General features: G+C 29.0%; 1 protein-coding gene across 1 annotated transcript; it reads left to right on the forward strand.

Annotated features, from left to right (window-relative positions):
- Positions 1-7712: 7712 nt before the first annotated feature.
- On the forward strand, positions 7713-8099 carry LOC121253560. Its single transcript, XM_041153561.1, has one exon. It carries the CDS (start codon positions 7713-7715, stop codon positions 8097-8099), a length of 387 nt encoding a protein of 128 aa, XP_041009495.1.
- Positions 8100-12317: the final 4218 nt, after the last annotated feature.

The following is a 12317-nucleotide window of genomic DNA, read 5'->3' on the forward strand; positions in this document are numbered from 1 at the left end:
ATAGTGAATAGTAATTTATGGATAGATTAATTCTTAATTTATTGTGTTCACAAAAGTTTCAGCTCGGTGTCTTATAAGCTTAAAGTTGTAGGTGTATCATGGAAATTCAAAAATTATATTATCAAATCGGTGTATAAAATTTACATAATAAAATATCTATATGACATAATTTTATTTAATAGATAAATTTTAAAATTTAAATTTTATAAATCAAATCTTACCATTTAAGTAATGTGAATGATGTACTCTAAACACTGATTTAATAATAGAACAACTCTTTAAACTAAGAGTACATGCAATCTGCTTCATTGATTAAATGGAGCAAATAGACAACAAGATAATTTTAGTGAATAATTAAATAGATATTCACCTTTTAACAAAGCAAATAAAAAAAATTAATGGATATAAGCCAATATTAATCAGATAGCACTGTATAAAACAAAACAACAGAAGCTCTAATTTGTTTTACACTTGGTGCATGTTTACATTTGAGCGGTAAGAAGAAATGAAAATTTTGTAAATAGTAATAAGATAGTTTGTAAATAGTAATGAGATAGTTTGACTTTAATGTTTTACAGAATTTTAGGAAATGAGAGAAAAAAATTGAATAAAAAATATTATAAAGTTAAAATATTGTTAGAATATAATTTTTTTTAATATTATTTTTATTTAAAAATTTGGAAAGGTTGTAATAATTAATTTGAAAAAGTTATAATAATTAGTTTGAAAATATTTATATCAATTGAGTGATGTTTGAAAAAGAGATGAGATGAAAACTTTTTTCCAAACAAGCCACATTGGTTATTTTGTTAATTTTCAAAAATAAGAAATAATTTATTCTTTCATATATATATATATTATATATATATAATAATTCCACTTCCTGAGGGTTGTCGTGTTGGTGGGTGTGGAGGGGTAATTCACAATCTACTCATCTCGAGGGAGGCTTCCACCTTGATCTTCTCCAACCTTCGCTGCATGAACCAACTTCAAGCAATGCGTGTTTTGTGTTTTGGGTGTGCCGGCCACTACCCTCATCGCTCACTTTGCCAAGGAGAGTGGGTCTATCCGCCATCAACCTCGAGTGCTCTTTTGCCCTACCAAGATTGATTTGACCATTTTCCACAAGAGGGTGGAGGGTAGACCTAAGACGCCCCCATAATCATATGGCAGCCATGATAACGGTGACAGAGTGTTTTGGATTTAAAGATGAATTGAAATGAATTGAGATGGTTTGTAAATAGTAGAATAAAAGTTGAATTATTTATTATATTTTGTGTGAAAATTTAAAAAATTTATAATGATGAAATGAGATGAGTTGAGCTAGATTTTGAATGCAAACAAAGTAGGTTATTTTAACAACGAAAGCTATATATATAGTAAATGGCTTGTTTGGTGCCTCGGATGAGATATAAAATTCTCATCTAATCTTATTTCATTTTATTTCCAAACATAATTCAAAGGAAAATGATAGGGTTCCTACTCTCCTACTATCTATTTATTACTCTTTTTGTATTTAATTTTTTAAAATTCTTTTATTTTACTTAATGATTAAGGAAGTGACTATTAGTAAAATTATATATATATATATTTTAATTTTTTTCTTAATGATTAAGTATGTTAAAAAAATACTTAAAAGAAAATAATAATAAAATAAAAAAAATTTCAATTATATGTAAGTAGTAAATGGGTAGTGATACGCTAATTCAAATATAAAATTTTTAAAGTAATCATTACAATTTTTTCAAATTTTTAAATAAAAAATAAAAAATAATTTCAACTTTTTCAAATTTTCAAATAAAAATAATATTATAAAACTATATTCGTCCAATATTTTAACTTTATAATATTTTTTATTCAATTTTTTCTCTCTCCTATCTCAAAATCCAAAAAATACTTAACTCAAAATATCTCACTACTATTCACAAAATTCTCATATCATCTTACTCCCCAAATCAGTATGCAAATAATTCCGCATATTTAAAAAAAAATAAAAGATAAATTATTAAAAAATAAACTTTTACATATAGATCTCATATTTGTTCATCTTTTTTTTTAAATAACTTCTCCGAATTTACACGCATATAACTGTATAAATAATTTACATTCTTGAGCTTATAAACCGGTGGCAGGAATACTAAAAGAATACCAAATACAATTTTCTTCCTTGAACTCTCTAGATTTGTAGGCACTAAGCAAGCTTAATGATGAAAATTGGAAAGCACATATCTCAGTACAAGTGGACATTGAACATATGCTAGCTCCTACAAATCTCACACAAGAAATGTAGAGGATGCATGCGAAACACAGAATGAATGATTTTAAGGAAAAGCATGTTTCCTGAGAAACTGGATATAAATTCTCATCAACTATCGAGAAAATGGAGACAATTATGGAGAGAAAGGCATAATAATGGCAGGTTGCACTATAGGGCAATGATGGAGATTAAACGCGTTAAGGAAGGTTTGACACACAAGGATTCTTAGAACTTCAAGCTTAAGAAATTCTAACCGACCATGAGAAACACATTCATGATACAACAAAACCATGCAAAATAATTGGCTCTTTAACCCACCTGATCATAAGTGTATCTTATGTCAGAATTTCATAACACTACCGCTCCCCACAACTAGGCCTTGTAGGTAAATGAATACTATTAGATATAGTCTTAGATTGTGCAAATCTGATACAATCTATTTAAAAGTATATAGGATCTATCATAAAATAAAATAAAAAACAAAGTTTTTTCATTTAGGTATTAGATATGCCTAGCTTTTTTTCAAGAGCCTCTGCGAAATTTGTGCCCTCAGACCGTACAAGTCAATTTCTTTTTCGAGTTTTGCTATGTACAAGTAAGTTTGCATACCAATCTGCGTATTAATATTATTTTCTTCATATTCTAAATTCAAATTAGCATTGTTTTCAATAAAATCTACTTTCTGACCAATCATATTGAATGTGTGCGCGTATTAGTACGCAGAATCGCTTACAATTAAATTTTTCCTTTCCTTAATAAATATAGAGTAATGATACCCTTACATATTCTTTACTATTATTTTACTACCTAGTTACTTTTTTTCCTTTTTGCTATTTCAATGTAGATTAAAAATTCCAAAACATGGTCTGCTTGCATAATCTAGAAGAAAATAAATTCAATCAACTAACGTAATGATGTAATTTAATTAAAAATAAAATCAATCAAAAGAAGGTCAATTTTTATAAAATTAAATTTATTTCTAATTAAATTACATGATTAAAAAAATCGATTAATAAAAAAATTTTATTTAAAAGACTAAATTAAAATTAAGTGACTTATTAAATGAAAATTACATAATAAATTGTACAATTATTAATATATACTAGTATTATATATTATAGTTATACATTAAAGAATATAATAACACATTGATCTAAATATATATAGTTATAGACTTAGTACCAATACTATAACTAATAACTATACTAGTAGTAGTACTAAACGAGTTTTGCTACACAACCTTCACCACACTCCACACTCCATATTTTTTTTTAATTTTTTAATAATTTTTTTAGTTTATTCTTTTTAAATTATTTCAAATTTTCTATTCATTATTTATATAATAAATATTTGATAAAAGAAAAAATAATAAAAATTAAAAAAAAATGTGGAGTGTAGAGTGTGGGGAGGTTGTGAAGATTTATTCAGTACTAATATACTATATGTTAGTGATAAATTGGCAATACACTACTATATTAAATAATACTCTATGTAGTTAGTTGTTATAGTGATTTAATACTAACATATTAAGTTAACTCTTATAATATATTAATATATTAATGTATACTAGTACTATATATTATAGTTATACATTAAAGAATATAATACTTATGTAATATTGTGATATATTAATAATTATTTATATAAAATTATTTATATAAATAATAACGTATATTTATATATTTTTTTTAATTTTCATTCGGTCCGGTCCGGTCCGGTCCAGTCTGGGGTGAAAAAACCTTGGACTAGGGATCGGACTGAATTCATTCGGTCCTATATAATTTGGTTCGGTCCGGTCGATTTCTCCGATCCGGACCGGCCGAATCTCACCCCTAAATATATATGTAACAAAATTCAAGATGAGAGAAACACGTAACTAATCAAGCAAGCCGAGTATAAAGGCCTTGTTTGATTGCACAAATAAAATAAGATGAGACGAAATAAAAGTTGAATAAAATATTATTAAAATATAATTTTTTTAATATTATTTATATTTTAAAATTTGAAAAAATTAAATTATTTATTATATTTTGTATGAAAGTTTAAAAAAATTATAATAATTATATAAAATAAAATGAAGTGATTTAGTCTATATAACTAAACCAGACCTAAATGAATTGATCGAGAGATATCCAAATGATTAATCAGGAAATAATAATAATAATAATAATTTCTCATAGCATGTACTATGGGGTCCATGGGGTAGCTTTAAATGGGCTGTGTCGTGACGTGCATTTCTCTTGTACATTACAGCGGCGGATTTAAGGGAAGGCAATTTTTTTTGGGGTAGAATTAAAAACTTGTTTTTTTTTTTTCAATTAATAAATAATGTTATTATCCTCTTAAGAATTTTCAAACAATCTCCCATTAACTATAAAAAGAAATTACAATAATCATCATTATAAAAAATTAAAAATTTCAATACCTAATACCGAGTCTTTTTAAATATATCTAATTTTTCTGAAAAACTCAAAATTCTGACCCTATTTTTTAAATTAAAAATTTATATATATATATATATATTTAAAAAAAAAAAAAAAACTCATAGCATGTAATCTTGCTCTCTTTTCCCTGTGAGGTCTTTTAAGATTTTCTTTATTTTCTTCAAGCTCTATCTTTTTCTACGCACGAGTTTTCATGATTTTCCATTTAAGTTTACTTTGAAGTTTTCATCGTTTACGCTGAACATTCATATGATATTCTTCAGTTCCAATGTTTTTTTTTTTTTTTTTTTTTTTTCTTTCTCTGAATGATATTCTTCAGTTCGTCTAATGGTCTAAGAAGACATATATCACCTGACCGCCTCAAAGTCCAAACTCACCACATCTGGGCCCAAACCCCAATGCTAAGAGTTTGGGGCCTAGATGGAGATTCACACAGAGAAGGTAAATTGGCAATGGCGGTGATAGTCTACAGAATCAGATGTATCCTAGAACTTACGTTGGTGAATAGAAATACGTGGTCAACCAAGGTGAGCATAGACTCGGTTGTACTGACTTGTGTTACAAAGTGTTATGGTGCCCGGCCCGTCTTTTTGTTCGTGTTTAAATCGGGGACGACTGAGGGTGATGTTACCCGGTGTTCATTGAGCATCGTTGAGAATTCTCTTGAAAGCGATCTTCGTTTGCTAATTTTAGGCTTTCAAATTGAATTGAATTGAGTTGAGATAATAAAATATTATTTTTAATATTTTATTATTTTATAATTTAAAAAAATTAAATTATTTATTATATTTTGTATTGAAATTTGTAAAAATTATAGTTATGAGTTGAGATGGATTTAAGAACCAAACGATACTTTTTTTTTTCTGTTGACATAAACATGATTTATAGGAAAAAAAGTAATATAAATTTTTTTTTTCATAAATCATTATTCACTACTATACACTCTACGCCCTATAAAAAATACCCACACTTTATAAAAAAAAAAAATATATATATATATATATATATATATAAGTGCAAGGTGTGAAAGTGAATAATGACTGATAAGTAAAATTCTTCATATATTTAAATCTTGTTTCTTACCGCCCACATGCGTTCGAAATGCAAATATAAATACTAAAAATATAAAGATGTATTCTTGAGTTGCCCACACTTTTTGCTACGAAACAGGACCAGACTTTCCCACAGTTTATTAAAAAAGGGATGCATATAGGTGTCGTTACTTGTGTGATTTTCTCTGCAGACTCGTCTGTCATTGTAAATGTATGCATCCAAACCCCCCCTGTCATCAGCCTGCAAGTATCTTCACATTTTTCTTTCCTTTAGAATGCCTTTTTATCTTCGTTTTTGTTTTTATCTATCTACACGCCTTCGTGCGTCTACACTGCCGACTTTAGAATTTGGATATGCGAATCATATATATAAATATATATATATATGTATGTATGTGAGCGCAGAGTCCCTTGGAATTTTCTAATTTTCCATCGGAAACTTCTATTGGCATGCATCATGCATGAGATATTGTATGGGGAATATTTCGAAAAAAAATAATACTATTTAGAGAATTTTATACCACACATTATTTATATGAAATAATTTAACATTTAAAATCTAAATTTTAAAATTTATTTTACATAACAAATTATTTCGCATGAAGAGTGTGTAATATAATCGTCCTCAAATATAATTATTCTTTAGAAAAATAGGGCGAAATTAATTGTTATATATTCACATAAAGCATATCTATTGACAATTGTTTCGAATAATGATAATATCGATATTTAGCGCTAGTTATCTTCTACCCATACAATTATAGTGGCAATTCAATCTTCCATCAATGGTATTTTTTATGGGTAAATTAAATTCAATATACTACTGAATAAAAGAGAAATATATCCGATACATAAAAAAATATATTAACAATATGTATGCACTTAATTGTTGGCCCTCACTCTCCTCAAACTCTCGATGAGAGAGAGGTTAAGGAGTGAGAGAGAACTTGAGAGAGAGCATGAGGAGAGAGAAAGGAGGGGTTTGATGAGAGAGAGAGGTCGAAGAGAGATAGCTTGATGAGAGAGAAAGAGCGAAGGTGATAGATTTAACATAAAATTAAAAAAAAAATATCAAGTTTAGAATTGGATAATGACTGATATATAACAAAACATTTACAAAAAATATTGGCCCTCACTCTCAATAAAATATGGGCAGTGCAAGAGCCACCAGCTCCCGAGACACTATCCATCGAGAAGGCTAAATGCCTTTTATATATATATATATATATATATATATATATATATATATATATATTTATTCATTTTTCTATATTCTTAAAAAATTAAAAAAATAAAGATTCACAATAACATTAAGAAGTACTTAATTATTAAATTAAAAAGAAAAAAGTAATCAAATGTCAATCCAAAATTGGGATCCTACGCAGTACTCATAAAATATTGTAGAAAATATTTAATAACGAATAATTAATTATCATTTTTTTAATAGATTTACTACTTCTTATCATTTATTTATTATTATTTTTGTTTTTAAAATTTTTTTTACTTAACAGTTTGACTATTAATAAAGTTTTATATTTTTTTAAATTTTTTTAATAATTAAGAATGTTAAAAAAATACTTAAAATAAAATAATAAAAAAATTCAAATTCAAATACATTATAAAATAAAAAAAAAGTGATAAGAAGATAAATCGATCCTTATATATAAAATAATTTTTCCTTTATTAATAATGTCGGAGGCTTATTGTTATAAAAAGCAAAAGGTTGACCGAAAATCTGGAATAGCCCGTAATAAAAGCAAAAGAAACCCCATGACCCTCTCTTATCAACCGCCACGTGGCCGATCTTATCCGTTACCCAATTTCCAACCCTTTAAAATAACAGTAACCCTGACGGTTAAACCACCGTCCTTCTTTTCAATTTCGTTCTCTACGAACTCTCTCTCTCTCTCTAAAAAGGCTTGAGCTTTGTGACCTTTGTCTCTTGAAGTTCCGTTCCAAATGGCTACAACTACCAATCTGATTACTGTCCGACCCACAGGGATCCGAGCGTGTGCAAATTCTGGTCACCGGAGATCCGATCTGGACAGCAGGAAAAGCGCCTCGTCGCCCAACTGGTGGACCCCGATCTTCAATTGGTCCGCAGAGCCCGACTACATTGACTCCGGGAGCAACGAGCTGGTCCACGACGCCTCGGAGAAACCGAAGAGGAGTTCGGACTCCTCGAAGTCTTCGCGACCCCGGTTCGCCCCCGGTAGCTTCACGGAGGAGAAGGCGAGGCAGCTCCGGATGATGACGAAGGAAACCAAATCGTTTCACGACGCCATGTACCACTCCGCCATCGCCTCCCGGCTCGCCTCGGAATTCAAGAATCGCTCCGATCAGTGACCTCCGGAGAGCTACAGCATAATCTTAGATTGATCTTGAGAACGATGTAATAATGATGCAGTTAATGTTGTTGTTGTAGCAATTAATATTTGATTTGTAAATAATAATGTTTTGATGAGAAATAATTATATATGGTAGATTATTCTGTATTAGGGCATTATGAATGTAGTGGATCATAGCTCATTCAACTTGGCTAAATATGCTTAATATTGAATTGGAATCTGACTATCTGGATCTTCAACTTTTTCCATCTTGAAATTAAGCATCCAAAAAGGAATATGCTTTAACGTATTTGGATACTTTTTGAATAATATGTACTTTTCTTTTCACGTGGGACTACAATTCTAGGTGGGTTGGATGGAGAGTTAAAAAGATGAGACGGGATATTTTGTTAAAAATTAAAAAAAAATATTATTTTTATTTTAAAATTTCTAAAAATTAAATTATTTATTATATTTTTTTATGAGAATTTAAAAAAATTATAATAATGAGATGGTATATATTTTTGTTTCCAATCCCACCGGTTTTTAGTTTATCTTTTTGGTCCAGACTCAGAGTCCACACACATCACTAAACTTAAATAGAAAATTATTTTAATTAAAAACTACTATATATGGAGTTAGTAGGACATGATCCGAACTGCACGATATCTGCAAACCAATTCATGTTAGCTTTTTAATTTAGTATTGACTAAATAAAGTATGTCAGTTTAGTTTGGTTGATATTTGGATATGGGTTTTGCAAAGGAGCAATCATTATCAATAAACTTTTTTTAATTTTTTCATAAGGTGTGAATGTGTGCATGAGAATAATTATTCGTTGGATATGTAAGAGGTTAAATTTATCTATTTTAGATAATGAATAATGTATTTTATTATGTGGGATTAGTATTTGACTGGTGATGACGAGATTTATCTACAAGTTTTTTATTGAATCAAGATCAAATATCAAGCAAGGGACAAGATTATCTACACATTCGAAGAAGAAATCGTGCTTAATTTGTTAGCAGCTTGGCACAAATGACTCTCTTTCTCTCTCTTAAAGTATTGCAAACTAGAAAAAACACAAATACGTGATTGGTATTTTTTTGGGTAAGTTAGATTGTTAGAAGAGTTTTGCTATACCGAAAAGTCTTTGCATCCGCCACTCTGCGGCATCAGTCAGTTTGCACACTTTATGTGGTATCATCGCACGCTCTTTCTATCACACGATCTTTCTACCCATTTAAAATTTTATCTGAGGGAGACAAGATGAGAGAGAGAGAGTCGAGATGAGAGTGAGAGAGACGATGAGAGAGAGAGCCGACGAGAGAGAGTTGATGAGAGAGAGAGAGTCGCTGGAGAGAGACGATGAGATAGAGCGGATGCGAGAGATGGTGGTGCGTTTGGAATTTATATAAAAAGAAAAAAAGAAAAAAAAGATTGCCACATAGGGTGTGCAAAATTGCACACCGCTACCGTGGCTGATCCCTATCAAAACTTTTTGTTATATATAAATCGGTATGTTAACATGCAATTTATAGTGAGGTTCATTATAATTTTAAAAAAAATCAAAATACTGATAATTTTGTAGTATAGCTTACGTAAAAATCTTCCCAACAACGCTGTGTTGAATATGTAAAAAATAATATTTATAAATAGGTTGTCTCTTGCTAGAATTCTAACACCTACCGAGTAGGATCGTCCAAGTAGGAATTCTCATGTAATAAAGATTTTGTACAAAGTAATGTTACAAAGGCAACTTTTAAGTTTTATTAACGAATGTTTAGAGAGTGAGAATTTTTAAAATTTTGAGAATTTCTCGTAATTTTATTTCTAAATATCATTTAATTACAAATATTTTTTAATTTTAGATTTTTAACTTTTTTATGTAATAATTACCTAATCATTATTCAAATACAAAAATCAATTGAAAATTTTACAAATTTCAAATCAAAATACAAAATCAAAACAACTTTTAGAAATTTCAAAATAAAAATTATATTCAAACAGTTTTTTAATTTTATAATATTTTATTCAATTTTTTCTTTTTTATTTCTCAAAATCTAATAAAATATTTTCACTGTTATTTACAAAATTTTGAGATTCTCCAAGTATCCTAATATATCCTAAGTGTTTTATTTTCAAAGAATTATTTAAAGAACTTTATGAAGAGGTTTATTGTCTTTGCTTATTCTTTAATTGTTTGAATTTGTTGAAGCTACACATATGTGTAGTTGCTATTGAATTGAAATTTAATTTGAAGATATCCATATAAAAATCTGAGTCAATCAATTAAATTTATTCCTTAATAAGATTTAAATATCTCGTAGATTATATCACACATCTATCCTGCACCCTCTTCTAGTGTGGCATAAGTGTAAACATAAATTTTTTTTAAGCAATAATTGAAAACATAATTTTTTCAACAACAATTGAAGAAGAGATTTAGGGCATTTTTAGATAATAAGATTACATAAGAATTCTGTGAATAGTAGTGAAATAGTTTGCGAATAGTAGAGAAATAGTTTGTGAATAATAAGAATATAGTTTGCGTTAAAATGTTTTTTGAGTTTTGGGAAATGAAAGAGAAAATGTTGAATAAAAATATTATAAATTAAAAAAAGTGTTTGAATATAATTTTTATTTTGAAATTTGAAAAAGTTGTATTATTATTATTATTATTTTTTTTTTTTGCACTTTTCGTGGATTAGGGGTGGGCAGCGGGGCCCGAACCCTGCCCCCCATCCGCCAAATGCAGGTGGCAAGGGCACCCGCCCCGCATTTGACCCCCAGGGGGCGGGTTGGGCCTAACCCCGGCCCGCATTTTCCCCACCCCGTCCCCACTTATATATAGGATTATGGTATCATAAACACACTTTTCTCGATCTAATCAGCTACTTAGATGCAAATTAAACTAGTTGCAAAGTTAATAAAAGAAGTACTAGTGGAACATGTCATTTCTTAAGTCAAGCACTTGTTTCATGCTTTTGTAAAAAAATAAAATTTGATTGCATTATCTACTGCATTACTACAGGTAGTTGTTGTGCTCAAGTTTTATACATGAAGCAACAAATTGAGAATTTTAACCTCATATATAATCACATTCCAATCAAATGTAATAATACCAATGCTATATATCTTTCAAACAACCCAATAAAAGATTCTAGGACTAAGCATATAGAGATTATATATCATTTTCTACAAGATCATGTGCAAAATGGTGATATTGTACTAGAGTTTACAAGCACACATGACCAGTTGGTGGATATTTTCACAAAATCTCTGTCAGAAGATATATTATACACGATTATAAGAAAATTATGAATGATGCATGATATGGATATTTGTAAATATGTTTTATTGCCTCAAAATTATTTACAAAAATTTGAGGTTCTTAGCCTCATTTTTTAAGCACTTTTGCTCTTCACATATCAACATGCTATTATTATCTAAAGAATTATACAATCGAAATGAAGAGTCCAACAAAGACTTCAACTCCTTATTTTCTTATTTTAAAGCTCATATCTCTATGCTAGACTACTGAACAAGCCGTTGGAGTATAAAAATATTCTTATTAAGCTCTTCAATCTCATTTATTTTATACCATAATAACCGAGGAAAATGTGATCATAGATGATGAATACCAAGTATCAAGAGTCACTAGTTCATAGATAGTCTCATCATTTGGCTTATTAGCCAGATCTCTTTCATGTTACACCATGTCACTTATAATAGATACTGAAAAAATTGGTGACTAAGGTGTAGAATACCTTATATATTTTTCAAAATGATTGTTGGAAGAAGATTGTTGAGCCATTGGAGAAAATTTGCAAAGTAAGAATATAGATTGATTACAGATATGCGAAGAAGATTGAATACAAATTGAATAAGTTGAAGACTGCCTTTATAGAGAAAAGCATGAGCACAAGACAGAACATCATATTTCTTTATATCTTACTTGGTCAAAATTACAAGATATGTCGGACTCATTTTGTCAAAAGTTCTTTTTCTAAGCCAACTAGATCAAATACAACTTGTCCCCCTATTTTTTATCTTCTCAAAAGTCATTTTCTACTGTTGTTGGCTTTGGATTTGAGCTCTCTCTCTTTCTTGCTCATCCACTTGTGATTGAAGGTTACGAGCATACCAATTCGTCAAATTTTTCAACTCATTGTTTTCCTGTTTTAACCTTTTATTATTTCTGTCTTTATCAGCAAGCATTCGACACTATTCAGAA

This window comes from Juglans microcarpa x Juglans regia, chromosome 2S (genome assembly GCF_004785595.1).
Source record: "Juglans microcarpa x Juglans regia isolate MS1-56 chromosome 2S, Jm3101_v1.0, whole genome shotgun sequence".
NCBI lineage: Eukaryota > Viridiplantae > Streptophyta > Magnoliopsida > Fagales > Juglandaceae > Juglans > Juglans microcarpa x Juglans regia.

What these genes read in the sequence shown, in the direction of transcription:
- LOC121253560 (XM_041153561.1), top strand. Translation starts at nt 7,713, where the DNA reads ATGGCTACAACTACCAATCTGATTACTGTCCGACCCACAGGGATCCGA.